Here is a 27,101-nt window from a genome sequence, read left to right on the forward strand (position 1 = left end):
GCCCCAAGTATAGTGCTAAGGATAAAAACATGAGTATGTTTTATTATTATCTGAAAAATAGGTATTGTGCTTCAGATAAGCAGGAAACACCTGGTATTGTTCTTGCTTGCACCTTGCTGTGACTGAATAGTTCTACACATGGTGTTCTTGGTATTTTCTAAACATGTAGTTATCTATTGAGGCATTCCTACGCCTCAATAATACTGGTGCTTGGTTAATATGTTTACTCTCACACGAGACAGAAAGAGATTTGGTTTCCACTATGGTGTAGGGAGGAGGCGCAACGCAACCCCCCGTGCCATCTTTGGTGTTCGGTATTTCATTAACCTTGAACAAACTTGCTTCTTCCTTTGGAACAGGATATTGAAGAAACAATGAACACAGCTCTGAATGAACTCCGGGAACTGGAACGTCAAAGCTCTGCAAAACATGCCCCAGATGTAGTGCTGGATACCTTGGAACAAATGAAAAACTCCCCCTCCAGCACCGCCTCCACGGAATCCCTGAGCCCTCTCCACAGCGTCCTCTTAAGAAGCACCGAGCCTCAGATTCGGCGTAGCACCAGCTCTTCCAGTGATACTATGAGTACCTTCAAGCCCATGGTGGCACCCAGGATGGGGGTGCAACTGAAACCGCCTGCCCTTAGGCCAAAGCCCATCGTTCTTCCAAAAACAAACCCAACCGTGGGCCCTTCCTCTCCTTCCCAAGGTCCAGCAGACAAGTCTTGCACAATGTGAAAACCAAGCAGTTTGTGTGACAAGCGTGGAGTGAACTACCAAAAGGATGGAGCGCTGATATCAATGTCTTGTGTTCCATCACACCATTCGTTTCTAATTTATAACGGGAGAGGTTTCGTTTTTTTTTAAAAAAAGTTGTCTTTTTAGTGTAATGTCTCCAAGCTACCTACGTTAACATGGGTCCAATTTTTAAACTGGACAGTTAATTGTGTGTCGTTTTAAAACAACAGGAATACGTGCTTTTACTTGAAAACTCCACACTGCACCTTTTCTAATAAAAGCATCACAGGTCACAGCCAGCATCCCGTGAGGTTCAATGAGTTACACTTACTCTAGTTTTTAGACTTATGAGTGGTCATTTGAAAGGGATTAGTTAATGGATTTGTTTACTTCTATATTGTAATTGGCTCCAGTATAGATCAGATTTTTTATATCGGCTAACAAAGTTTGTATCTTGAGAATTGCTAAGAAGTGAATCAGGAAAGACATTTCCTTCAAAATACTTTGTATGCGTGTTGGTAGGGTTAGTACAGCATATGGAGAATGTATTTGCATCTCACACCACGTAGATGGCAGCTCTCTAAATCAAAGTAAAAGCCTGTTGTCAGAAATGCTATATAGAATAGTTTCCAATGGTTGCACTCAGGCTTGCTGCACTGCAATAAAGGTAGATTTTTAGCCACCAGTTCTTTCAGATAACTGTTCACACAAACAAATCACTACAAAAAATATGTTTACATTCCTATGAGCCGATGGTTTAGATGTCTCTGCAGATAGTCTTAGCTAATCAATGATTTGTAACAAAACATTCCTAGAAAACCTACACTTTAAAGCTGCTGTATCCTTATGATTATGAAACACATTGGCCTGCACGTCACAGTAAGACATGGCTTTGTGCGAACAAGCAGTGTGCTAGCTCCTAGAAGAAACAAACCACAAGGCTTGATTCGAGCAACAAACAAACCGTGAGCGGTAAGCCAGGAACAAGTGGTAGCTAGTTCTTGCCATTTGTTTGTAGCTTGCCACTAGCTGTTTGTTTGCAAGAAACAAACCAGTGCGGGTTAATAAGTAAGACAAAGCCACGTTTTGCGGTTTGTTACTCCTGGCTCCGAGAAGAGTAGGACAGATTGAACAGCATGCACTGGTATAAGGCTTGTTCATAGTAAGTCATGGTTTTATTGCTCCTTGTGGCATGCGAAAGGGGCTACTGTGTACAAAAGAGTGTTCTGTTTCTCAAGTGTATTTATTCAGGTGAATTTTGATTTCTAAACTGGAATAACTCCTTTTGAGGCGAGAGGTTGTTCACAGGGCAAAAATCTCATTTTCTACTCTAGAATCTGAACAAAATGTATCAGAACCACTCCCTCCCCTCCCCCCAAATTAACATGTCATTACTTTTTTCATGTGTGTTTATGTGTGAGTGAAGCTATCAACCTGCATAGTGCTTCATCTTTGTTGTTATTGTTACATATGAACTAACAAGTGTTTTGCACAAACTTAACAGTAAGCTATATCATTTCCATGAATGTTTTTACAAGGTCACCACCTCACTCCACAGGAGAATTTATCGTATGTTACTAATCAGGCAAACACTTAACTAAAAACTATAAGTACTAGACTGGAGTTGGGGGGAGGAATTGATTCAGCTGATACTTGTCTACATATGAAAAGCTTGATCAAAATAAGGGGTTTCTTTTGGCATAGAACTTGTCACATTAGGAACTTGTCATTCTTCAAAATGAATGTTTTCATTTGGGTCCTTCGCACTATGCGGAATCAAACAGGAGCAGACTAGTTGTTAGGCAGAAAGAATTGCCTAAGGACATCGTAGCTACCATTGTTGTTTGGGACTGAGTTGCTCCCATTGCAGTTTGTTTACTAATTATATTTAGCTGAATGGGATTGCCAAATCACACGTAGCATGGACGTGGCAAAGACCTAAGTAGCTTTGCAAAGAAGTTGCCCACATGAACATCTGTGAGCCAGCCCTGCTCACACATCTCTGTTAGCTATTTGTGCCCAAAAATGGGGGAGAGACAAACATTTTCATCTCAGTTGATGAAGCTGGGGGCTATTTACAAACCTAAATTGGAAACCAGATCTGGGTGGAATTCATAAATCTGAAAAACAAGGTGACAAAGAATTCACTTGGCGCTACAGTATATATAATGATTTTGTTTGCCACAGTAGACCATAGGAAATGTTACATTCACCAAAGCTGCCACCATCTAGAAAGGAACTCGATCCCATATCCCTAGACTGCACCCTGGAGGCTTAACTAAGCTCCTGGACTCTGTAGTGAGCTTTTAGCTAATGCTAATCATAGTGAAGTGTTGCCGTGGCCCCTGCAAGGAATTATTTTTGTAACGAGCCCAAATCTAGGACCTATGGGACAAACGGAAGTGTTGCCGTTCCTTTAAGTGCATTATAGCCTAGTGACTTTGTATTATTATTAATAGGTTGTGTGGCAAAACTTAAGGTGGGTGCCTGTATCATGAAATTGCATAGGGAAACTCTGTATGTCTGAATAACTGTACCGGCCTCCATACTGCTTATATTAGAGATTGTTTAGTGGAGAAGGGAAAAAATATTAGAAACAGTGCATCCAGTGATTGCTTCTGCTTAGAACATTCACGCAAGTTAAATGTGTGTAGTTTGATGGTTTGTTATAGCTACTTGAAGTATAGTGAATGGATATTTAAGAGGAAAGACTGATACAGCTACAGGCTGTATAGTAAAAGGGTAACCGCCTGTGTACCTAATCGAATCAGTATTGTCCTTGACTGTCAGTTTGATAGATTGCAGTGCTGGTAGCTTCCTGCTTGTTGACTGTTACCTAATTGTGTCAATGTACATCTGTAGTATGTACATGTGAAAGTGCCTTTACAATTTTAGAGGAGCTTTAACTTTGCTCTTGTATTGTTGCAGTTCCATTTCATGTTCTGCTGCATTCCCATTGCATTCCTTCCATTCTCAGACAACAGGAGAGTTACAATTGCACAGTTTTAAAAGAAGAAAACGTACTGTTAAGCTGTTGTGACAATGCACTTTTATGTATAGTACTGTACATTTTGGCATGTACCATTACAGGCTTCAATATACATTCAGATTTGTTTCTCATAGTGTAACTTTATATAATAAATAAGGGTAGTTTTGTCTGTGTTTGTTTTGTTTTAATGATGTCTAATTATCAACATATTTCTACGCGTGTGTATCCTTGCATATGCCTTTTCTAGGCTTAGTGTTAATGAGGCCCAATTCCCCAAGTTCCAATACATTTATAGGGTCATATTTACCTTTAGTGAAGGCAGCCTGGGAGTCTTATGGTGCTTGGAAATATCTCATTTATTTACAAGTGTACAAGCCGAGCAGGTAAGCAAGCAGTCATTCATATGAAGGTAGTGCTGTTCCCAAAGCCAACAGCAAACCCAGACAGCCACAAAGTACAAAGACCACTTCTACCAGCCATTTAAAAAAAGGCTCAGAACTCGTTTCTTTCCTTGTCCAGATTCAAACCAAACAAACTCTCCTCTTTCAATTCCAGCTCATGAAAGCAACTGTAACGCATTAAAAGATGCATAGTGGAAATGGTAGACAAAGAACACAGATGACTCCATTTATATTTATCTAAGTGAGGAGTGTCTTGCACTGCCCAGGTATTTTTTAGAAAGCAAAATATACTGTGGCTTCTAGATAGTGTGATTTGTGAGTTAGGGCTTGTCATGCCAAATATCATGTAAAGTCATGTGAAGTCACACCAAAGTGATGTCTGACATCTTGATTCAAAATTTCACCTGGAATCCTAACAGTGATCAAATTTGCTCCACCTCAGGAACCCCTGTTTGATGACAATTTTTGATAGGTGGTAAACCTATGCCAAAAAAAAAAAAAAGGGTGAAGTTACACCAAAGTCATGCTTTGGTCCACCATCTTGATTCAAAAGGGCAGCTAGGGCCCCAAAATTCCCAAAGATGGCTGCCTCCACTATGGAAACTCTTGTGCCAAGCTTGGCAACACTCTCTGAAGAGGCAGCCAAAACTATAGGGAACAAATGGACAAGCCATTTTCCAAAATGTATGGTAGATTCATTTACTTACATACTGCTTAATAACACAACTTCTAATCGGTTCACAAAAATAACAAAGAACTATAATAAAGGATGAAACTGAAAAACTCCAATATAAAACAATAACAAGCCCAAAACATTAAGATAGCAGCACATTTAAAAAATAAAGAACCCCTTCCCTTCTCACCTCTTGTCCAAGGCACATTCTTTCACATCTACACAAACCGTACAATACACAGTAGTCAACCAATATTACTTGCCCTATTCTATTTGTACACATTCACTCCAACTCTAGCGCCATTTTTGCTGTACAAAAAACGAGCTGCAGAAACAGTGGGAGACCAAATATTCACTGGCAGAACCATAAAAATATATAAACAAATTCCTACCCATAGATCACACAGATTACTGTCTATAACACTAGGACATCTGGCTCTCACCCAAGCTATCTGCCATCCAAGACCCTCACCCAAGGAGGGGTAGAGCTGCAAGGAGTGCCTTCGAGGTATGTCAACCAAGCATAAAAGGCACTCCACAAAAAATCCCAACCTGAAGGTTATTTTTCCCGTCAAAACAGCTTATGAGCCAATAATTTTCTGACTTTCACTGGAATATTAAGGGGGAAATCATACCTTCTAGGGGCCCTGCAAACATCCTTTTTATTCTGCGTTCATTATGATTTGTGCTCATGATGCTATTGGGTGGTTACACACAATCCCATTTTCAATACTGCTTGTGACAGCAAGTTTTGGAGTGGTTCCGCTGTGTCAATCGCAGCATATCCTGTAACTTCATGCTGAAATCCCGTAACTTTTTTTTATAAGCCCAAATGTACTGGTTTATTTTGTCCCGCTTTGGTTGGGCCATATCCCCTCAGGACAGCAATAATATGGTATCATTGGAGAAGAAAAACAGTACAAACTCAGCAGAATAAATCCACCACTAACTAAAGCACTATTATTGTGTCAAGAACAAGTCGCAGAATGCAGCTGCAATAAAACACCAGTAAGACTGAACAGGGATATACCAAGTTTGAATTATTTGCATCTTCTGGAAGGAAATAATGCAGGAAAACTATATGCATGAAGCAGATACGGAATGCTAAGGGAGAAAACTTCATGCACTGCATTGCATTCCTTGCATTTTTTTCTTATATAACATTGATGCCAAATCATGCATTTTGCATGGAGATGTGTCTCCAGAATTAGCCTCTTCAGCACGACAGAGTTACAAAGGGAGGTAGCTGCATATCCACCCTATTTTACCAGTGGTAAATCTTGATGTCGCAAAGACACAACCCTTTTATCTCCTGCCTGTCTTGTTTTATCTCCATCACATCCCTTTTTGTACCTTAACAAGAAACCTGCTTCAATATTTAACTAATACAAATGTTCCTTATTATGGATGCAACAGCGTCAGGAAAATGTTAGGTAGGGTATGAATAAGGAATCCCTCTGAAGTGGTTTTGTTAAAGGAAAATATATCCTTGCTCAGCTGATTTACACCTACTTAACTTGGAGCAAACTTTGGAAAGTCCGCTTGGGATATCTTGCCATCACAAATAACACGGCACACGCCAACAGACTCATTCTATGGAGATGATAAGCAGAGGCCTGAGAAGCTTGTTCAGTTGTTTAAGGTAGTGAGGATTCAGCATATAACTGCCATGACCTGGGGTCAAATCCTGGTTAAGGGAGAGAGGAGTGATGCTTTGATCTGACTTCTCCCTTCTTGGGGCACCACGATCCTGTTGGCCAAGAAGCTGGGCCACACAAAAAAAGAAGCATTTCTCCATGGTGATCATAAAATCATAGAATTGTCACAGTTCTTAAGGGCTGTCACGTGGAAGAGGTAGCACACTTGTTTTCTCCTGCTCTGGATGGTAGGACTTGAAGCAATGGCTTCAAGTTACAAGAAAGGAGATCCCAAATAAACTTTCGGGGGGGAAACTGTCTGACAGTTCCTTGGCGGTTTTTAAGCAGAGCTTGGATGGCCATCTGTCATGGATGCTTTAACTGAGATTCCTACATTGCAGGAGGTTGCACTAGTGACCTCTCAGGGATGCAAGCCTCTGCAGTGCGTATGGAGGTCCTAGGCTACCCAGGCGACAAGACCTCCCTCTCTGCTTGCTGATGTGGTCCAAAGGAAAGCAGAGCAATATATCTGGCACTAGAGCTTGGCTGCAAGAGTTACTGGAAGGAGGCATACAAGGCACCATCCAGCCTTCACTCCTCACAAAGATCTCTTGCAAGGCAGCAGGAGCATTAGATACATTTGAAACTTTGGAACAACGCTTTCTCATAGGAGTCTCTGCTCCGGGGAGTGGGACGGGAAGGGGAAACGTAATGTCATGCTCTTTTACAAAACAAATTTAAAAATTTTGATTTCAAAAAATAGAATTAGTGGGCTCCATCTACTGCTGACCCACCCCAGTCCCAACAGGCACTAGTGAAGATGAATGAATATTTTAGACAAAGGGACAGGGAGGAGGGGTTGAATTTTCACAAAGTTGTGCGGCGAGACGGGGAACACCCATATTTAGCAACTATGTAAATGTGGAGTGCCAAGATGTGTTGAATTTATCTCTGGGGTCCCTCCATTTCTTTGTGCAATTGGTACATATCTACATTTTATCCCTAGACTACCCATGGCATATTTGATTACATTGAAAAATTGCCCGCCGTTTGCTGCCTTCAAATAAATTGATAAATAGATATATATACAGTACTTGTGCACCATGGCAACTAGTGCATCATTACCATAGTAACCAATTGAATATCATTACCTTCTACAGCAAGTACTGGTTGAGTGATACCATAAGAAAAAAATCCTGAACAGACCAGCTCTCTGAAAGTGAGCATTCATAATTTCCCCATTTACTACGACGGTCCAATATTTCTGATTAACAACAGTAACACTTCAGTAGGAAGATTGCTTTCTTGATCTATCCCTGTGTCAAGACCAGGCTGGCAGAAGAGGACCTACTTCACGGTTTGCATTCTGTCCTTGATAAATTGGCCCATGGAATTATTAAGCGTGATCCATAAGCTGTTGAGCCTTACATTGAGGGAGGGAGACCAGGACACCTCAGAAACCTCGAAGAGTTGGGTGCTTTGAGGACAAAAATCAGTCATCTCCACTGCAAGCAAGATGCCACGATTGATGCCGTCTTGAGTGAGCTTTCTAATGCCCCATCAAGCCATGCTTTGTAGGACCAATTTCAGCTTTGCAGCCTGGTGGCATTGACAAGAGTATTTGTGAACTTGCACCCAATAACATGGCGCTTGGGTGCTCAACCTTCATGGCGGATTAAAGGTAGCAATAGCTACCTTTAGCAAGACTGGGTGGGTTCAGGGTGTGATGAATGAGTCTTCGCATGAGTGGGTGGCTCTAACCACCTTGGAAGATGTGACAGTGTGGCCACACCTGGGGGGAAAAGCCACCTTGGACCTAATAGTATTTAGCAACTACCACCCTGTCACCAAGGGACGCGGGTGGCGCTGTGGGTTAAACCACAGAGCCTAGAACTTGCCAATCAGAAGGTCGGCGGTTCAAATCCCTGCAACGGGGTGAGCTCCCGTTGCTCGGTCCCTGCTCCTGCCAACCTAGCAGTTCGAAAGCACATCAGAGTGCAAGTAGATAAATAGGTACCACTCCAGCGGGAAGGTAAACGGTGTTTCCGTGCGCTGCTCTGGTTCGCCAGAAGCGGCTTAGTCATGCTGGCCACGTGACCCATAAGCTGTACACCGGCTCCCTTGGCCAATAAAGCGAGATGAGCACCGCAACCCCAGAGTTGGCCACGACTGGACCTAATGGTCAGGGGTCCCTTTACCTTTACCCTGTCACCAATTCCCCAACCCGGGCTTACACAAATGACGATGGGCTAAAACAGCCCTGGGAGGCTTCTGATTTGCTCTCTTGAAGCAGTCTGGCGGGTTAACGCTCCAATGTAATTTCCCTGATGTAAATCAATTCCCTCCCCTATCATAAGTAACTATTAAATTCCATCCACATGAGGAAAAACACCTTGGTTCAGCAACTTGCCCCTTTTTTTTTACTCCCATCAGAGCTAAAAGCAGAGTGCGGAAATGACAATCAGGAAGGGAGTACAGACAGGAGGCTTAAGGACTCCTCTCCCAGCAACTCTACTCTGATCAGCACCAGAATCTAACTTTCCATCCCACCAGGTTGCTTTATAAGAGAGGGAATAGAGATCCACTCTGTGTGTGCACACACCCACCTTTAAATCTTTTACTTAATTCAAAAATGGAGACAGGGGAATACTATATTGTGTACATCCCCAAAGCTATTTATAGAGTTTTCCCATCAGTCCAGGCATCCTTGCATGCAGTGACAATAATGTGTGTCATCACATGGATCAACCCTATTCATGTGAAGAGCCTCATACTGCATTATGGGCTTTTATAGCGAGAGCTAGACAGTGTGGTGTGCCTCACAACTGGATGCATTGTGATTTTTTTAAGGTTTCTAATCCAGAATCTCCCCCTAGTGGCTTGCTTTCATTCACACAGTCAGCCTAGTGCTGTGCTTTCTTTAAAACACATAAACACTGGGATTCGTCCCATCCAGCCCTAAACTATATTCTCTGGGGCTCCCCAACACAGATCCAATAATCTGCTCCACAGGTGAACATGCAGGAATCCTTACACAAAGTCATACAGCTGCAGCCTGGGAGTAGTAAAGCTACACTGGAATTAGGAGAGGAATGAGAGATACCTGCAATAAAATGTTGCAGCATAGAGTGTTGTTCTCCAGGATTCCAGTCTCTCCATTCCATTCTGCCCTCTGCTGGCTTCCCATTCCCCACGCCATCCCTCACCCACCATTCTTGGTCCTTACTGGACTCTGTTTTTAGGGGGACATTGCCCTGAGGCTGCCCCCCCCAAGGTACTTCTGCAAGCATGCTGATACCTGCATGGGTGGAGGTTAGGTTTTTCAGCCAAGGAATGCAGTGGTTAAAATGTTGGACTTAAGACCTGAGTTCAGATCCTAGTTCACTGGGTGACTTTGGCAAGTCATTGCCTCCCAGCCTAACATAAGTGTTGTAACAATAACATTGGGAGGCAGAAAACAATGTACACCACCCTAATCTCATTACCATCAAGAAAGTGAATGGGCAAAACTTATGCAGACACAAATGACATTGAAATTGGGATCATGTATAACCACCCTGATACCATCCTAAGCACAAATAATCAGCCCTAAAAAGCCCTTTAAAATGATGTCTGGAGGGACTCATGGTGTGAAGAAATTTGCCATCGGAGAGAATATGATAGGCAGGGGTCAGCAAACTTTTTCAGCAGGGGGCCGGTCCACTGTCCCTCAGACCTTGGGGGGGCAGACTATATTTTTTGGGGGGGGGAGAATAAAAAATGAACGAATTCTTATGCCCCACAAATAACCCAGAGATGCGTTTTAAATAAAAGCACACATTCTACTCATGTAAAATCCATGCGGGCCGGATTTCGAAGACGATTGGGCCGGATCCAACCGCCGGGCCTTAGTTTGCCTACCCATGTGATAGAGCATATTCTTTGCCTGTAGAAAGCCTTGATACTTGGTCTCTCCAGCTTTAAAAAAGGACCAGGTAGCAGGCAATGAGAAAAACCCATCTGAGACTGTTATGTACTGAGTTGAATAGGATCCACAACTCAGTACATAACAGAGACCCTAGAGCGACTGACGGACAGAGTAGACAATACCAGGGTAGGTGGATAAATAATCTGATCTGATATAAGGAATTCAGCTCTAGAAGAGAGCCTGTAAAGCAGGGGGCCAGTGAGCACATGTGGAATTCTGATATAGGGCAGTGGGGGTGTGGCCTATCACAAAATGGCTGCCACAGGGTGAGGCATAATGGCTTCAAAGTAGGCGAGGCTGAGCCACTTGAAAGAACTGAGCAGGAAGAACAATCAGCTTTTCATGCATTGTGGATTTTTTAAGCGGATGTTTAATGCCACCTTTCATGAGTGGCAAAGGAGGTACTGGCAGGCACACTGGTGCCCATGGGTGCCACACTGGTAAGGCAAAGCAAGCAACAAGAGGACTCCAATCTGCTTTATCAATCTCTTTCCTGTGGGTAGCAGCACAGAAACGGCTGCCAGTAAAATACAGTCCATTGACAATCAAAGGGCATGAATTTTAGTCTCTCTGCCAGGATAGGGAACCTGTGGTGCTGCAAATGTTGTGGAGCTTCATTGGCTCTAGCCAGCATGGCCAATGTGCTGATCACAAGGAAAAAATAGGTATAAAAGGAGAAGTCTCTGGCTGCCAAGATTCAGACTTAATACAGATACTCTTTGGTGAGAGAACCCCAGGAGAGGTTTAAAATCGCAAAATATGCAGCGAAGGAAAGAATAGAAATATAGATTAAGACATTAAAAATGTTCAAGGAAGTTCCAAAGTAGCCCTTCTTCCCCCAGCATTGGAGAATCCACGTTTCATAAGTTTTAAATGGTTTACTTACAAACTCTCCAGCTAAGTTAGATTCATGTCCTTTTCCATGCAGTCTTCAGAAAAAGCTGCACAAGAAATAAAACTTGGCTAAGTTACAGTGTTGAAAGTTCCTAAATTATTAGTACAGGAACTCAAGTGGCTTGTGAAAGCCATGGGGTTATGCTGGAGCAACAAGCTTAGCCTCTTCATACACTGAACTTAGGCAGACTTCAGGAAAACAAAGACTTGATTACCTAGTCCTTCCCAAGACGAGTTAAACCTGGCAGGACTGCTTACTCTATGACAGGCATCCCCAAACTCTGCCCTCCTGATGTTTTGGGACTACAACTCCCATCATCCCTAGCTAACAGGAACAGCGGGCAGGGATGATGGGAATTGTAGTCCCAAAAACATCTGGAGGGTCAAGTTTGGGTATGCCTGATCTTAACCCCTTCATGCATTAATTAAACTTAAGCATGTTGGTTATATGAGGCTGGTTATCCCACACAGTGATTATAGATAACAAAGGTTTTCAGTCCAACAACATCTGGAGGGCCATAGGATTCAATATAATAAAACACTTTGAAAACTATATACCTTAAAAGAAGGCTATCCATTTTCGAATTAACCCGTGAAGCCCATGAAGGCTGACAGGGAAGCAGTAAGAACTGGAGCTCTTCATCACCTGCCTATCACGTTTGACATTTAGCTAGCAGGTTATGTAATGAAGTCAGATGATTCTGTGTCACTTTTATCTGCTACTTCTCATAAACAGCTCAAATATTTAATAGACTTTTTTTCAGTAAACAGTGCAGTTATTTTTCATGCTGCATAGAAAATCCTCAGTACTTCATGAGCAAATGGTGCACTCAGCATAGTGTCAAAAATTTAGCACCATTAAATATTTTATCTCTGCAGCCCTGAGCCACAGAAGAAGTGCAGATAGGCTGCACTTTCAAAATGCTAATTTGGGACAAAATCGTTTCAGCCTAAATGATAGAGAATAGAACTGATCCCAAAAATGCCAGAAAAAAATTAGTTGTTGGACCAAGGATTTCCTAGCTAAGGTTTGAATAAAATTGTTTCTAAAATCTTGAGTCCATTTTAAAGTGGTTACAGTTGGGGACTGTAGGTAAGTCTTAGCTCAAGCTTCATGGCCTTCAAAATATATGTAGGATTCATTAGCAATTCACTTAAAATTAGGTTCTCAGCTCTCAAATTAAAGCGCACATGTTCAACTTGATATCCACTCTGACTGTAGTTTTGCTTATTGCATTGTATAGAAATCTGTAAGTCAGGGGTGAGGAACTTCTGGCCAGTGGGTCAAATATGGCCCAGCTGAAGCACCAGTTTGGCCTAGAAAACCAAGCCCACCTGCTCCACACCTGACAGTAGGTGTGGGGAGGTACTGACATGAGTTCAAAGGAACAACCAGGAGCTTAAAGTGAGCTCCCAATCGTTGCTTTGCTGCAGCAAGGCAGCCACCCACTGACAGATGATAGGAGTGTGTCTTGCCCCAGGAACAAGAAGTAGTTTGTATCAACAAGAGTGCTAAAATAAAATATGGAGGAAACTCCTATTTGAAGGCTTGCTGGAAATAAATCTTCAACTCATCGCCTGTCACAGAGAGAGTCCTGAAAGGCCCCATTTGGCCCCCAAGGCCATACTAGATGTTGCCCTGGTGCCCACCCCTTGCTGAAGCATCCATTTGACGTTTGTAAAATTAGCCATTTCTTATCCTTTCTACCCCAAATTCAACATGGGCCATCCTCCAACCTACCTTCCCCAAACTGCAAAGTTTCAAATCAGCCAACTGAACCATTGTCTAACTATAAGCCAGTTCTTCCTCCACCAGGTATCTCATTATAGTGGTGGCATGTGGTTCAGACTCATCTCAACAGAGGGCCATGACTGTGACCCTATAACACGGCATGCTTAACAAATGTTCCTAAAGCACACTGTGTATCATATATTTGCTGCTCAACTTTCAGAACTTTATGTTTTCAAAGTTGGGGCAGTGATGTGTGTGTGTTTTAAGGGGAAAACACTGAAAGTGAGAAGAGTATTAAAAATGTAAGAGTTGCAAGTGTACTTCTGGTAGAAAAATCTACTCCATCTTGAAGGCAGGCCTTTAACTAAAGTGACAAGATTATGGAATTTGAAATGTGAAAAGCTTTTAGGTTGCTATTCTGAGCAACTGAAGTGATTATAGAGCAGGTCGGAGCTTTATATATAGATATAGGGAGCTGGCTTGGACCTGTCAGCCCAATGATCCATCCTATCAATGAATCATCAGTTTTAGAGGGCTTCTCTAGCTTGTCTCCCAGGTATTTTTAACGAGAGGCACCAAAGTCTGGGACTGTGATACAGAGGGCAATGGTTCTTGAATGTAAAAACTGCAAAGGCTGAACTTTTTCCAGACTAAGCCAATTCTCTCCCCCCGCCCCACTATGTATTGACTAATTCCCTTATTAAACCAACACCCGGGTAGATACATAGGTAGGTTTAGATAGATACATAGATACGGTGGAGTACAGGGTCAGATTTAAGGTGCTGGTTTTGACCTTTAAAGTCCTTCAAGGCCTAGGACCCTCATACCTACGGGACCGCCACTTCTGGTATGCCCCACGGAGGATCTTAAGGTCCATAAATAGCAACACCCTAGAGGTGCCGGGCCCTAAGCAAGTTAGATTAGCCTCAACCAGAGCCAGGGCCTTTTCAACACTGGCTCCGGCCTAGTGGAATGCTCTGTCCCATGAGACCAGGGCCCTGCGGGATCTGATTTCTTTCCGCAGGGCCTGTAAGACAGAGTTGTTCCGCCTGGCCTTTGGCTTAGAATCAGTTTGATTCCCTCCCCCTCTTTCTTTTTCCTTTCTCCTCCAGTGAAGAGGCTGCATCCTAATGTTTTAATGTTGTATTTTAATCTTGTTTTTTAAATTGTATTTTAATCAATTTGTTTTTATTATTGGTTGTTAGCCGCCCTGAGCCCGGTCTTGGCTGGGGAGGGCGGGGTATAAATAAAATTTATTATTATTATTGGTAGGTATGGCCTGGCCATCCTAGGTGGAGAAAGTGGATGGGGGGAAAGTCCACCCGCCCACGCTGCTCTCTTAATAGTAGAACTGAAGCTGAATGTTGGACGATTCAGGACAAACAAAATGATAAATTATGGAATTCACTCCTACAAGATGTAGCGATGATCACCAAATTTTAAAGAGTATTAGATGAGCAACAAGGCCAGTTGTACTCAGGTGTTGCTTGCCAGCTTCCCACAGGCATCTACTTGGCCACAGGGAGAAAAGGGTGTTGTGCTAGGTTTTGGACTTTTTATACTCTCATGACAACTGGCAGATTTCTTCCAGATTGTAATGTGTTTTAGTAGACCTTGTTCTGCCTTGCCTGATAATCCTGCCTTTTTGCTGCATTATCCTTTCTAAGCTGCTGCGCTCAAAATGTCATCAGATGCACAAACTTTGAAGATCGATAGCATCCTCATCACTGCCTTTCACTGCTGGTCACTGCACTACATCAAGAACGGCTGTCACTTTGAGGCAGCACAAACGCATTTTTGTTGCCTGAAACCCTTCCTTTATTATTTTCCTGATATCAAAATCAAGGCACTGACCAAAACCGCCTTGGATCAGCGTATGTTAGGGTCAAGCCTTAAGATCTTTTCCAAAACCAAACAAGTGGTAACTTCTATTTCAATAGCTGGACTCTTCTGGCTTCCATTGCAGCTAAGTACTTTTGCTTTCTCGCGATAATTTGAAGGAGTGGGACTACATATGCATTCTGTAGACTTCTGAAGAGGAATTGTAGTTAATATACAGGTTTATTCCCAGTTGGAATGTAGTATTTGTTTTTAGTTTTCTGTGAGGTTCAGTGGCTTATTTATAAGATATAAAACAGAAAAGTGTGTATTGATGAAAACATATCTAGGAGGCAGGACCTGAGCGTGTTGCTAAGAGACAAAGGTTTTATTGCTTCACTATCCAGTTTTACAGACATTGGATCTAAATGCTTTGAAAATATAGCATACCCAGTGCTTTTTTTTCTAGACAAAAAGGTGCTGGAATGCACCTCCCTCAGAAGACCCATCCCAGAGCCGAAAGAGGATCTATTTCGGGGTTGTGTGGGGTGTCTCCTCACTAGCCAGAGGCTTGTTGAGGCTGCTCAGTTGAGGCACAAAAGGGGAGCCTTCCAAACCTCAGCTGAGCAGCTTAACAAGTAGAAATGCACACCCTGCTGTCAGGGGCTGGACTGACCCTTCCTGAGAACAGGAGGACACTATAGATTTGGATCAGTGGTTTGCAGAAGGGCATAGTTCAGAGGCTGCAGAGGGGAGAAGCTGGGAAATATTGGAAGTGGAACAGCAGAAAGCACCAGGGGAGAGACAGCTGACAGACTCAGTGTCCTTGGAAAGCATTCCTGACCCTGCTTCTCCCAGGACCAGACGGGCGTTGAGAGTAGTAGAACAGACAGCTCAGCGGCAGAAGGCTCAGATTAGCCGGCACAGATTAGGGGAGATGAAGCAGGGGGGAGAGACATTACTTGGAATGACGCCATCATTGCAGAGATTACATCCCTTTACAGTGGTACTTCAGGTTACATACGCTTCAGGTTACAGACTACGCTAACCCAGAAATAGTACCTCAGGTTAAGAACTTTGCTTCAGGTTGAGAACAGAAATCATGCTCCGGCGGCACAGCTAAAGTGGTGCTTCAGGTTAAGAACAGTTTCAGATTAAGTCCAGACCTCCGGAACGAATTAAGTACTTAATCCGAGGTACCACTGTACTCTGTAAATACTGAATAAATTACGTGATAAGGATTCTTTGTCTTATCTGCTTTTTCTTGGCTGCCACCGGGCGAGGGATAGTAGTCCCTGAGCCTTGACACCTGCATACCTCTCAGCTGGGAGCTTGCTCAGTTGAGGTGCAGCCTTCCTCTGTGTCAGCTATTAGCTGGGAGGCTGATCAGCCTCAGCAAAGCCCCACTGTGCAACCAGCTTGTGAAGAGACCGTAGAGGGTGTCCTTTGGGCTTTGGGGAGAGTCCGTCATGAGCCGGATGTGTAGCAGGGCTTTGCTGAGGGTGGTCAGGTGTCACCCACCCACCCCCCACTTCTGGAGCCAGCCAAGAAGTGCAGAAGAGTTCCAGCTGACAAAAAGCCCTGAGCATACCTGATGTGCATTTAACTGCACTGGAGACAGTCAGTGCAATCGTCTCAAAAGCAACATCAAAGTGCTTACAATTAATGCAGCTGAATTGCACCTAGTGACACAACCAAACGTAGTTCTTTCGGTAATAAACGTTACCACAGTTCTTTTGCCGTTGTAAAGTTGTAAATAAAAGTATGTGATGCTTTCTAATGAAGCTCCCAGGTCACTCAAACCAAAATTATTTTAAAACCCATTTTATTTTTATACCATACCCAAACTGTACACAGGTGTACTTTCAACTGCTCTTTTGAAAACGGACAGTGATTTTAAATGCCAGTGCAAAGTCTGACAATTACTTTAACCTTCCATTTATATTGTTCTAAAGGCTATTGCTAATGCCATCAGTGTAATATGTGTAGCTATAACAGCGAGTCAAGAGAGTTGGAGACCACAACACTTAAACCATACCTGTTCACGGGTGATCGAAGTCCCGGCAGGGGACGTCAGGACCGGGGGCAAGATGGCAGGGTGGGAGCAGGGACAGGGGTCCAGAAGCCAGGAGTCGCGAGCCAAGAGTCCGAGGGTCAGAGAGCCAGGAGTCAAGAAGCCAAGGGTCTGAGGGTCAGGAAGCAAGGAGTCATGAAGTCAGGGGTCCAAGGATCAAGAAGCAGGGAATCAAGAAGCTGAGGTTCAAGGATCAGGAAGCAAGAAGTCAAATGCAGCAAGGCAGGAAGCGTGTTGTTGTAGCAAAGAGCTGAAGGGAAATGCTGACCTTCTATCCCTTCCCAGCTCTTGCCACCAGGTGCTGTGAGTTACCAATCGGCCTCACCTGTGAGGCCCTGCCTTGCCTCTTCAGAACAAACTTAGGAAGGCCCCAGTCCTGCAAAGTCCTATTGGTCACAGGCTTGTCTCCTGCACGCACACCTGACAATACCGGCACACTATATTCTCCTGTCCCCAAGGATCTTCCCAGACAACCAGTTTTTCAAAGAACAAATGTAGCACAGCTGTTCATTTGTTCTGCAGGACGCAACTGTCTTTCCTTCAAGAAAGGGCTTCTGTTCAGGATATTGAATTATTGCAGCACTCAGCTGCAATATATCACCATTGGGAAAATGCAATTAAATCCACAGCCAGTGAGGCTTTTGCAATTCGAGGTGGTGCGTGAACAGTGGTTGCAGGAGTGTCATAGAAACCTACTGATAGATCCCATGGTATCAATAACAAAATTCCCCCTCTAGTCATACCGTGTCTTTATTTTATTGTTAATTTTCTCTGAAAGATATATGCTCTTTCTTCCCATACTGGAACATTTATCTTTTCCTGGCACTGTTGCGTTGCAAAAAATGAATGAATGTACTTCCATCTCAACCAAAGGAGATTGCAGAGAAGTTGAATGCATTGCTTTTGTCTTCACAGCAGAGGGTGTAAGTCAGATCCCTTTCACAGAAAATGAGTTTTGAGGAACTCAGGCAAATGGTGGTGACAAGAGACAACTTCCTAGGCCTTACTGACATTAAAACTGGCAAAACACTGGGTCTGGATAGCATCCAACCATACAAAATGGCTCATCTTCTAAGAAAAAAAGAAAAGTAACTTGTTCCTAAAATCTCCCTCCATACCCAAATATTCCAAAGTGGCCAACAGCCATGCCGGTGGTTTCCACAGTGTTATTATCTCTTCACGAGAGAGAAGTATGACTAACCTCTCCAAAGAGAAGAAAATAAAAAAGCCATGCATTAGTCAGGGCTTTTCCACACTTGCCATTTATGGTGATATAGCCGTGGCTGGGTCCATTTTTAAGTGCATTTGGAGCTGATATTCTACACCTTTCATCACATGGTTGCTGTTATTACAAAGTTAGTGTCTTTTTCCTCCTCCCACACTAATGGCAGGTTGCACCCAAACTGAGAAAAGGTCTGTGGTTGTAGTCACACCCCTCACCTTCCCTTCCCTTGTGTCCTGCCAGCCAGTAAACGTAGGATTTCTAAGCATGTGCATGGAGATAGCACTTGCAAGTTTTCTTTGGATTTTTTGGTATATACAGTGGTACCTCGGGTTACATACCCTTCAGGTTACAGACTCCGCTAACCCAGAAATAGTGCTTCAGGTTAATAACTTTGCTTCAGGATGAGAACAGAAATCGTGCTCCGGCGGCGCGGCAGCAGCGGGAGGCCCCATTGGCTAAAGTGGTGCTTCAGGTTAAGAACAGTTTCAGGTTAAGAACGGACCTCCGGAATGAATTAAGTACTTAACCAAAGGTACCACTGTAATACCTTGTATTCTGGAATTCTAACAAATTATAAAAGGAGGAACTCTCTGTGTCTGCCTGAGCTACAGCTGATCCCTGAACTCCCTTCACTAGCTGCCATCACGTGAATAGTTCGCAAACTGACAGCTTGCACTGGTCAGAGGGAGTGGCATGGAACAGCTATCTCCAAAACCACACCACACAAGCCCCCGCCCAGAAAGTGGGGTGGTGCCACACAAATGACAATACTGAGGATCCATTCTGAATCTTTTGCAAATGTTGGGATCTTTTCATTTCTAGAAGGGAAAAAACAACATTTTGAGTACATTGTTGTGGAATAGTAGCTGAAGAATGGCAGCATGTGGCAGCATGCCAGAAAAGAAAAACCAGTTAACAATACCTCTATAAAAGCTAAGGTCCTTGGTTAGATACATAAGCTGACTTAGAAAGTAAGTTTAAGAAATTTGCATATCCTTAAATGCCCCAAGGCTGATTAATTTTTATTTCACTGCAGAGCTGTTGCTTCCTGGTGACGTTTTAATGCTTTCATGTATCTGTATTAGCATGATGGTTTAAATTGCTATATTTGAGTTTGGATCGAAGCTTGTAAAAGCTGAGTTCTGCAAGTACAATAAGACTTCTTCCTCTTTCCCCCCCTTGAAATGTATTCCTCTGCCCTAGCACTCTCCCTGAACCTGCTCTGGAGCCCCCAAACCTTCCAGAGCTGATGTAGGTGGCACTACTGGATACAAACCATGAGCTATTTTTACTATTAGCCACCTTGAGCTCTTTCCATCAAAGATATGGGATATAATTTTTTTAAAATAAATAATAACAAGTATATACAGCTTCCTATACCATAACAGAGTTAGAGAGAAAGGGATCTGTAAAGACACTACCACAAGATGATGAAATGTGGCCTTATATGTGGGTTATGGAATTCCAGACCAAGGTTTTACAGAGCTGAGAAAGAAAGGTATTTTTCCATTATGCATTTAATTTATTGCAATTATTTGCTTCAAGTTCCAATGTTTTCCAGTGAATATGACCAAAGAATACTTTTAATATAGGCAATTGCTTTTGGTGGTGGGATTCACACTCCGTATTCCTATTCAAATCTGTTTCCAGCAAATGCTAAGTGACAGACCAGCAACAGATAAAGTGCATTTAGGTAAAGGCAAACAAGTGTCACATAGACTTAAAAAAAAAATACAGCAGTTGAGCAAAACACCATCCTGATAGTTTTAGTGCACTACATTTGAGGAGTCTGCCACCTTCCAATTCAATTTTATATCATTCAAGCTATTCATTCCAAAAATGCTGAATATTAATATTAAACGTTAAATACTTAATATTAAAATAGCTTCTATTTTTTAAAAAATGACCAACATACACAAACAGGCATTTCTAGAAGCCTTAAAAGTCAGTTTCCTTGCAGTCCAATAAACAATTTTAATAGCAAATCCTTTTATCCTTTGGATCCAGGCTTCAGACTTGCGAATGCTTTTGAGTTCTTAAGGGAATAGGAAGTTTCATTGAGAAAAGAGATAAAATGAGAGTCTCTCTCAGACTTCTTGGATTCAAAAATAACTACAATGGTAAAATGAGGTTCGGGGCGAGTCAAAAAGTATGTGCTTTGAACTTTGTCATCATAGAAATGGACCACCTTTTCCAAACTGTTGAGGTCAGAAGCCCTGTCAGACATAATCATGATGACATTGGGCCAGTGCATAACAGGCCTGTCACTGGGCAGAGATACTACTGCAGGATACTGATCAACACCTTTGGGGGCTTCTCTGTAGGAATGGGGATGATGGTAACCATGTCCCTGAAAGCTCTCTGATCCACGGTTGTCAAAGATTAAGGAAACGTTAACAGCATCGTATTTCCTGATAAAGCTGGAAATTTTCCCAAAATAATCAGGATTGGCTTTTGCAGTCAATGTCTTCATTTCAGATGGCGTCGTTTGCCGACTAAGTGCCTCGTGAAAGTAAAAGCTAAATTTGGCAAGGAGGATATTCCTGAGTTTCATGAGCCACAGGAAAAGGTGTGGCGGTTGCACAGCCTTCTGAGACTGGCCGCCAAACAGGTGTTTCTTGGTTTCTCGTTGCTTCTCGAAAATCTGTCCCCAGGTCTGCAGCTTTGTGTGAGCATTGTGCAAATGGACCAAGGAAGGGAGGAATTTCCACTCAGAGATCTGTGCCTGAGCCTTCAAAAGATGGGTAAGCACATCCGCTTCTAACTGGAAGCTACTTTCCAGAGGACTAAGGATTGGATGATGAAATCTAGAGAAGGGAAGACATTTCGAGATGCGTGAGACGCATTGCACAGAAAAGCTATTCTCTCAATCAGCCAGGAATCCAGAGAGAGTGCACAGTTCTAGAGCATGCTTGCCAAATGCTGTCCTTCCCGGAAACAACACCATGGTACAAAACAGAATCGAAGAGCTTTGTCACTACTTCTAATAGGATTTTAAGATCTTGGCAACTCTGCATGTTACAATCATGTACCAGGTGCGCTGAATAAGCAGTTTGCCTGTGTTCCACTCACCAATGTATCAAAGTTGAGAATTTTCTATGCTTGTCTCCAAGGGGCACAACAGCCACATTCACACATCACAAGAAGCCATAAACCATGGTAAATCATGCCCGCTTCAATCCTCTTGGATCACATTGGCAGAAAGCAAACCACAATCCCCAGCTAGGTGTTGTATTTGAACAAGGAACCATGGTATGTTTCGCTCCTAACAAACCATAATCTTAGCCAAGGTTTATTCTTGGCTTACTGATTATGGTTGTTGGGAGCAAAACAAAGCAGAGTCAGAACATTAAGCCAGAGATCATGGTTTGTTTCCTCCACACAGTAGTGGAGAGGACATAAACAGACCAGAAATGTATGTTCAAGGTAAACCATTAATTACAGCATACATGTGAAGTGGGCCAGTACTTCCAAGTGTTGGATAATGTATGATTTACTCCCAAATTCTGCAAAAAACAACAACCCTCCAACTCACCACTTATTCTGACCAAAGTTTTCTGCTGCATCCAAATGTGAAGTATTCTTACTTCACATTTGGATGCAGCAGAAAACTTTGGTCAGAATAAGTTATACTAATTAAATTATATAAACATCCACTTGAAAGTGACCCGCTACTCATCTCTACAAAATTTCAGCTCCAATTGGTTCCAACGACCAGGTCAACAGCCATTTTATTGTTACTGCAAACTAGATAAAGAAGGAAAAGCACAGACCAGTGCTCAAATTGTTTCCTAATGAGAGGAACATTCCTGATATTGTGTCTGGAAAAATGTTGCCTACTTGGAGACAATGTGCCTTCAGTCCACCATATAAGACTCTCAGCTAACCAAGTTTAAATGAAGCAGAATTTAAACTGAATGCAAGCCTTGTCGGGGACATCTAATGAAAAACTGTAATTTCAGAAAACTGCCAACTGAATGATGATGAAGAAGCCTGAATGACAAAACTTACACTGTCTCAGAAATGTGTACTAATTAAAAGCCTTACCACAGACACCATTACAAAGTCATTTCCACACCTGCTTTCTACACACACAAAAATGTCTACTCCTGATGCTGGCAATTAAGAAATACAGATATGAAACCATATTTTTTAAAAAATTAAATTATGGGGAACTATTGAAAATTAATTTGTGGATGTTGCAGTTTAGAAAAATCATGATGATAAGGCTGAGAGGATGTGCTTATGTTTCATATGCTTAAGGAAGGATCTCATGCTTCTCAATTTTGTACCAACCCTAAATCTGTGATTATGTTCTTAAATTTAGGCACTATGTATAAATTTGCACGCTTCCTGAGCCCATCAAAAAAAAATTAAGGGGTAGGGGAAGACATAAGTTAATGAAATTGTTGGATAGCAAACATGATAGAAACTGTGCCAGATCCCTGTTCCAACAGCTGGTCATATAAAACACCTTGTTAGCATTGTTCATATATGTTAAACTCATTTTTTGCTAATATGTAAAACAGTATAAAGACTAAACCATTTGGATTCCGGACTGCTTTTACATTGACAAAGCTATAATGCAAATTTTCAATCCTTCTGCTTAAAATAAAGACATCAATGACATTAAAAGGACACACTGACCTTGAGCTGTATTTTTTAAGGATGGATTCCAAGATGTTTACCAGTTCCTCGGAGTTGATAAACTTTTGGGTGCTAAGGCTATACATTTTTTCATAGAAATCAGCAATTTCCATTCGAGCCTGAACAAAATAACAAAGCTGCTCAGACAGGTGAGAAAGCAGTTCTTCTAGGTGAGGGGCTGTTCCCCCCAATGCATTCCGACCCGTTGCCACCACCTTCTTCAGTTCATTGTGCAGAGATGTATATATGGTTCGTATAGAGTCTTTTCGGCTGAAGAATGACTGTCCACCTGTATTTTTTTTAAAAAAGAAGTATATATTACCCACCCTATGGAGGAAAAACGCACAAGACGAAACAATATGCCTCCGTAGTTAATTAGCAATTGCATGTTCAGCAGCAACAATGACTTGTAAGAGATTTCATTATTACGTAATAGAAGTTTGCATTTTAGCAAGTTTAACCTCTAAAGGTAAAGGGACCCCTGACCATTAGGTCCAGTTGTGACTGACTCTGGGGTTGCGGCGCTCATCTCGCTTTATTGGCCGAGGGAGCCGGCGTACAGCTTCCGGGTCATGTTGCCAGCATGACTAAGCCGCTTCTGGCGAACCAGAGCAGCGCACAAAAACACCGTTTACCTTCCTGCCGGAGCGGTACCTATTTATCTACTTGCACTTTGACGTGCTTTCGAACTGCTAGGTTGGCAGGAGCAGGGACTGAGCAACGGGAGCTCACCCCATCGCGGGGATTCCAACCAACCGCCAACCTTTTGATCGGCAGGCCCTAGGCTCTGTGGTTTAACCCACAGCGCCACCTGTGTCCCAGTTTAACCTCTACTTGTTCCAAATTAATTTTTCATCAGGGGCCTTCTGCCACATTGCTTCACTGTTCATGCCTTGTTTTCAGAAAGGTCTAAATATTACTTCTAAGTTAGCTGGGAAGAATATACTCAACCTTGAAGTAACCTCTTCTCTAAGGATTTTACACAGCATTGCCATCATTAAATGTTAATAACTCATGTTGCTATTACTAGCTAGACTTTTGAATGTGTTTTTGACCAAACAACACGAAACACTTTTAAGTTTTTTAAACCCTGAAACGTGAGACGTACAGTCATGAATATACCAACATTCTAACTGCAAATCAGAACTCAAAGAGAACAGATGAACTCAAAGACCTGCTCATTAGTCCTTAAAAGCACACAAGCAAGTACATTTTAAATTATTTAAGATTAAGAAAGCTTAAGCATGTATTTTCCCAAGAGCCACATCACACCTCAAGGGAGTCACAAGACCCATTAAGGGAAGGAAGCAGAGTTAAGTAATCAAATGCAAAGAACATAGTGCAAGAGAGTAATATAATTCTTATTTGTAACCAGCTGTGATTTTGAAAGCAAGGACTTAAAATCCCTCCAAGATTCTTTAACTCTTTTCATGCTTTTATTTTTCCCACTCCAGCAAGTGCAAAGTTCCTCTGCAACTCTTCTCTCCTTTTGTCTCACGGCTTTTTTCAGAATATGAGACTTCAGGAAGGACTTATGCTTTTCTGTTTTTGGACACTGCCTATTGGCTGATTTTATTAAACTGGTGTTGCTGACAGTTCCATGTGACAACCTAGTTCTGCAAACATGAGCATTAGAAGAACCAGAAAACCCTAAAAGGTTACTGATATCAGCACATTACCTGGACTGCCAGTGCCTTGTCAAAGAATGCTGTTTTAGAGTAACTTTACAAATTTGAACAAGTTGCTCAATGATTTGAAAGTTAATCTGCAGCCTGTAAGATGAAGGACCCATTCACCACCCTCTCCTTCCCAAGTCTATTAACTGGGACTCTTTCTATCACATTTAAATGGCCATTCCAGCACCCAAAATGATTCCTGCCCATTACTTTCCATTCGACAACAGACTGCCTTGCATGAATCAGATTTCTGTTCTAGCTAGCTCAGTAGTATTGCCTAAAAAAAGCTCACCAACTTGAAAAAAGCTCAACAACTTTGGTTGGTCCTTTGGCCAGCTCTCACGGCCCTTCGCTTCATCAAATCTGGCCCTCTTTGAAAAAAGTTTGGACACCACTGGCCTACATTAACTGGCAACATCTCTCCACCAGTGTTTCCAACTGAACCTCAGATCTAACTGCATGCAAAGCAGTTGCTCCAGCACTTGCTTTCACTATCAGGCTGTATCAGAACAAAAAGCCGATGTATTGTGTTAAAAAACAGGGCCCTCAATATTTTTATTATTGAATTCAGTTTCTGCCGGGTATGAAACAGGAACTATAAAGGCAGGATGACAGGATGTATTGCTTGTGATGAACATTGGGAGTCTGAAGCAACTCTTCCATGAAACACGTACACCTTTGCCAGCAAATATACCTTTGAGCTGTCCCTAGGCTTTGTTTGTTCTGCTGAACATCCCAAGGCTGTCATGGATATGGATGTCTGGAAAGGGGTGGGGAAGAGTGAAATGCAGAAGGGGGATGACATGGGCCCAACCCCTCAGCATAGGAGCCAACTCCTAGCGGCCGAGGTCCCTTTGCCCCCCCCCCCAATAAAATACCTGAGGGACCGGGGGGGGGGGCAGCCAAAGTTGATGGGCGTTGCCATTTAAATGAGGTGCGTGCACCACGCCTTGTTTATGCGGGGATCATAGCTGTCAACCTTCCCTTTTTTTATGGGAAATTCCCTTATTCCAGCACCGTTTCCCACTGCTTCCCGCTGCTATCCCAGATTGTTAAATATTCGGTACTGTCCCCAGGACTGGTGAGGCTGCTGATCCCTTATTTTCAAGGCTGCTGATCCCTTATTCTCAAATCTAAAAGCTGAAAGCTGACAGCTGACAGCTATGGCGGGGATGCGGCTTATTATTCTTATGGGCTAAACCACAGAGCCCAGGACTTGCCGATCAAAAGGTTGGCGGTTCGCATCCCCACGACGGGGTGAGCTCCCGTTGCTCGGTCCCTGCTCCTGCCAACCTAGCAGTTCGAAAGTGCATCAAAGTGCAAGTAGATAAATAGGTACCGCTCCGGCGGGAAGGTAAACGGCGTTTCTGTGCGCTGCTCTGGTTCGCCAGAAGCGGCTTAGTCATGCTGGCCACATGACCCGGAAGCTGTACGCCGGCTCCCTCGGCCAATAAAGCGAGATGAGTGTCACAACCCCAGAGTCGGCCACAACTGGACCTAATGGTCAGGGGTCCCTTTACCTTTACCTGGGGGTTTCAGGGCAGTTCTCATAATACCTGCCCCCCCCCCCCGATATTTTATTCAAGTTGGCACCCCTGCCCCTCACTCAACATCTACACCTGGCGACCAACTGCTGGCGGGCCTGAGGAGAAATTCCGCACGTCAAGGAAACGCTGCCCTTCTCTGTCAAGGGGAGGCCTGCGCCTCAGTGGGATGGGGCGACGGGGGTGGGGGGAGGAGAGAAGAAAAGAGGCCCCAAAGCAGCATCAGCGGCCCGGTCGGTACCTAGTTTCTGGCCCAGGAAGGTCATGCTGTGATAGGCCTTCTCGGCCGCGGCCAGGTGGGCCAAGCCGGCCAGCAGCGAGAGCCAGCTGGCGCCCGCGCTCTTGTTGGCCTCGCGCTCCTTCTCCACATTGTCCTTGGCCTTGTCGTAGGAGAAGATGCCCAGGTGCGAGAAGAAGGTCTCCAGCACCGCCTGCTCCACCGGCACCGGCGCGCCCAGAGGGGTAGACTCCCCCATTCGCCCGCCGCCGCCGCCACGCGCACGGCAGCCACCTTTCCCGCGCCCCAACGCGGAGACATCCACAAACACACGCGCGCGCGCGCGCCAGACATATACACCTAAAGGGCAAGTCACGTGAGCCGGAGGGCGGCCATCATAACCCCCCTCGCGCGCCCGCCCCATCCCTATTCAAGAGCCAATCGGGCTGTAGGGAAGGCGCAGCGCCACGTGATCTATCAGGGACGACAAAGGGCGGGGAACCCGAGCGAGGCTGGTGAGGGGCGGGGACGAGGAATCAGGGGAACGGATCCTATTGGTTATTGAATCCAACAATCGGCGGGGCGGGAACTAATTTATTTCCATAGGAGCGCAGCGAGGACAGAAGGGCTCAAGTCCTAGAGCGGCGGCCCGAAGGCTGCACTCGCCAACTTTGTACAGCTGCATGTTCAGGCACATCGACGATGGGGTTGAACCTCGTTCCTTCTCTACTCATCCACTGATAATGGCCAGGTTTGGGGCCGTCAGGCTGGGGATTGGCCACCGATGCCCAAGACTGTATCAGGCTTCCTTTTTCCATGCTGCACACTTACGCAACTCAGCACCCAATTCTTTACCAAAAGACATGCTAC

At 43.6% G+C, this 27,101-nt stretch overlaps 2 protein-coding genes and 1 long non-coding RNA gene across 7 annotated transcripts in view; 1 reads left to right on the top strand and 2 right to left on the bottom strand.

Moving 5' to 3' along the window:
* SRGAP1 (SLIT-ROBO Rho GTPase activating protein 1) overlaps window positions 1-3,899 on the top strand; it is a 111,947-nt gene extending 108,048 nt beyond the window's left edge. For all 4 annotated transcript variants that reach the window (XM_083399490.1, XM_083399489.1, XM_083399491.1 and 1 more), the window contains one exon: window positions 360-3,899. In XM_083399490.1, the coding sequence (XP_083255616.1) occupies window positions 360-737 (378 nt within the window). In that variant the 3' untranslated portion in view covers window positions 738-3,899. The remainder of the gene's footprint in view (window positions 1-359) is intronic.
* Window positions 1-11,347, bottom strand: part of LOC310658303 — a 41,922-nt gene extending 30,575 nt beyond the window's left edge. The window contains exon 1 of one of the 2 annotated variants that reach the window (XR_014502205.1): window positions 11,291-11,347. This is a non-coding gene — a long non-coding RNA (uncharacterized lncRNA). Of the gene's footprint in view, window positions 1-4,531; window positions 4,577-11,290 lie in introns of those variants that run through there. The other variant, XR_014502206.1, reaches the window with a different exon arrangement.
* An 8,301-nt stretch (window positions 11,348-19,648) lies between these two features.
* KICS2 (KICSTOR subunit 2) lies at window positions 19,649-26,654 on the bottom strand. Its single transcript, XM_083399852.1, has 3 exons — window positions 26,256-26,654; window positions 22,795-23,083; window positions 19,649-20,954 (listed from the first exon to the last, which is right to left on the bottom strand). Exons 1-3 carry the CDS (start codon window positions 26,488-26,490, stop codon window positions 20,138-20,140), a joined length of 1,341 nt encoding a protein of 446 aa, XP_083255978.1. The 5' UTR covers window positions 26,491-26,654; the 3' UTR covers window positions 19,649-20,137.
* Between the last annotated feature and the right edge of the window lie 447 nt (window positions 26,655-27,101).

The sequence above is a fragment of the Podarcis tiliguerta genome, assembly GCF_965153285.1.
Source record: "Podarcis tiliguerta genome assembly, chromosome: 10".
In the NCBI taxonomy this organism is placed as follows: Eukaryota; Metazoa; Chordata; class Lepidosauria; order Squamata; family Lacertidae; genus Podarcis; species Podarcis tiliguerta.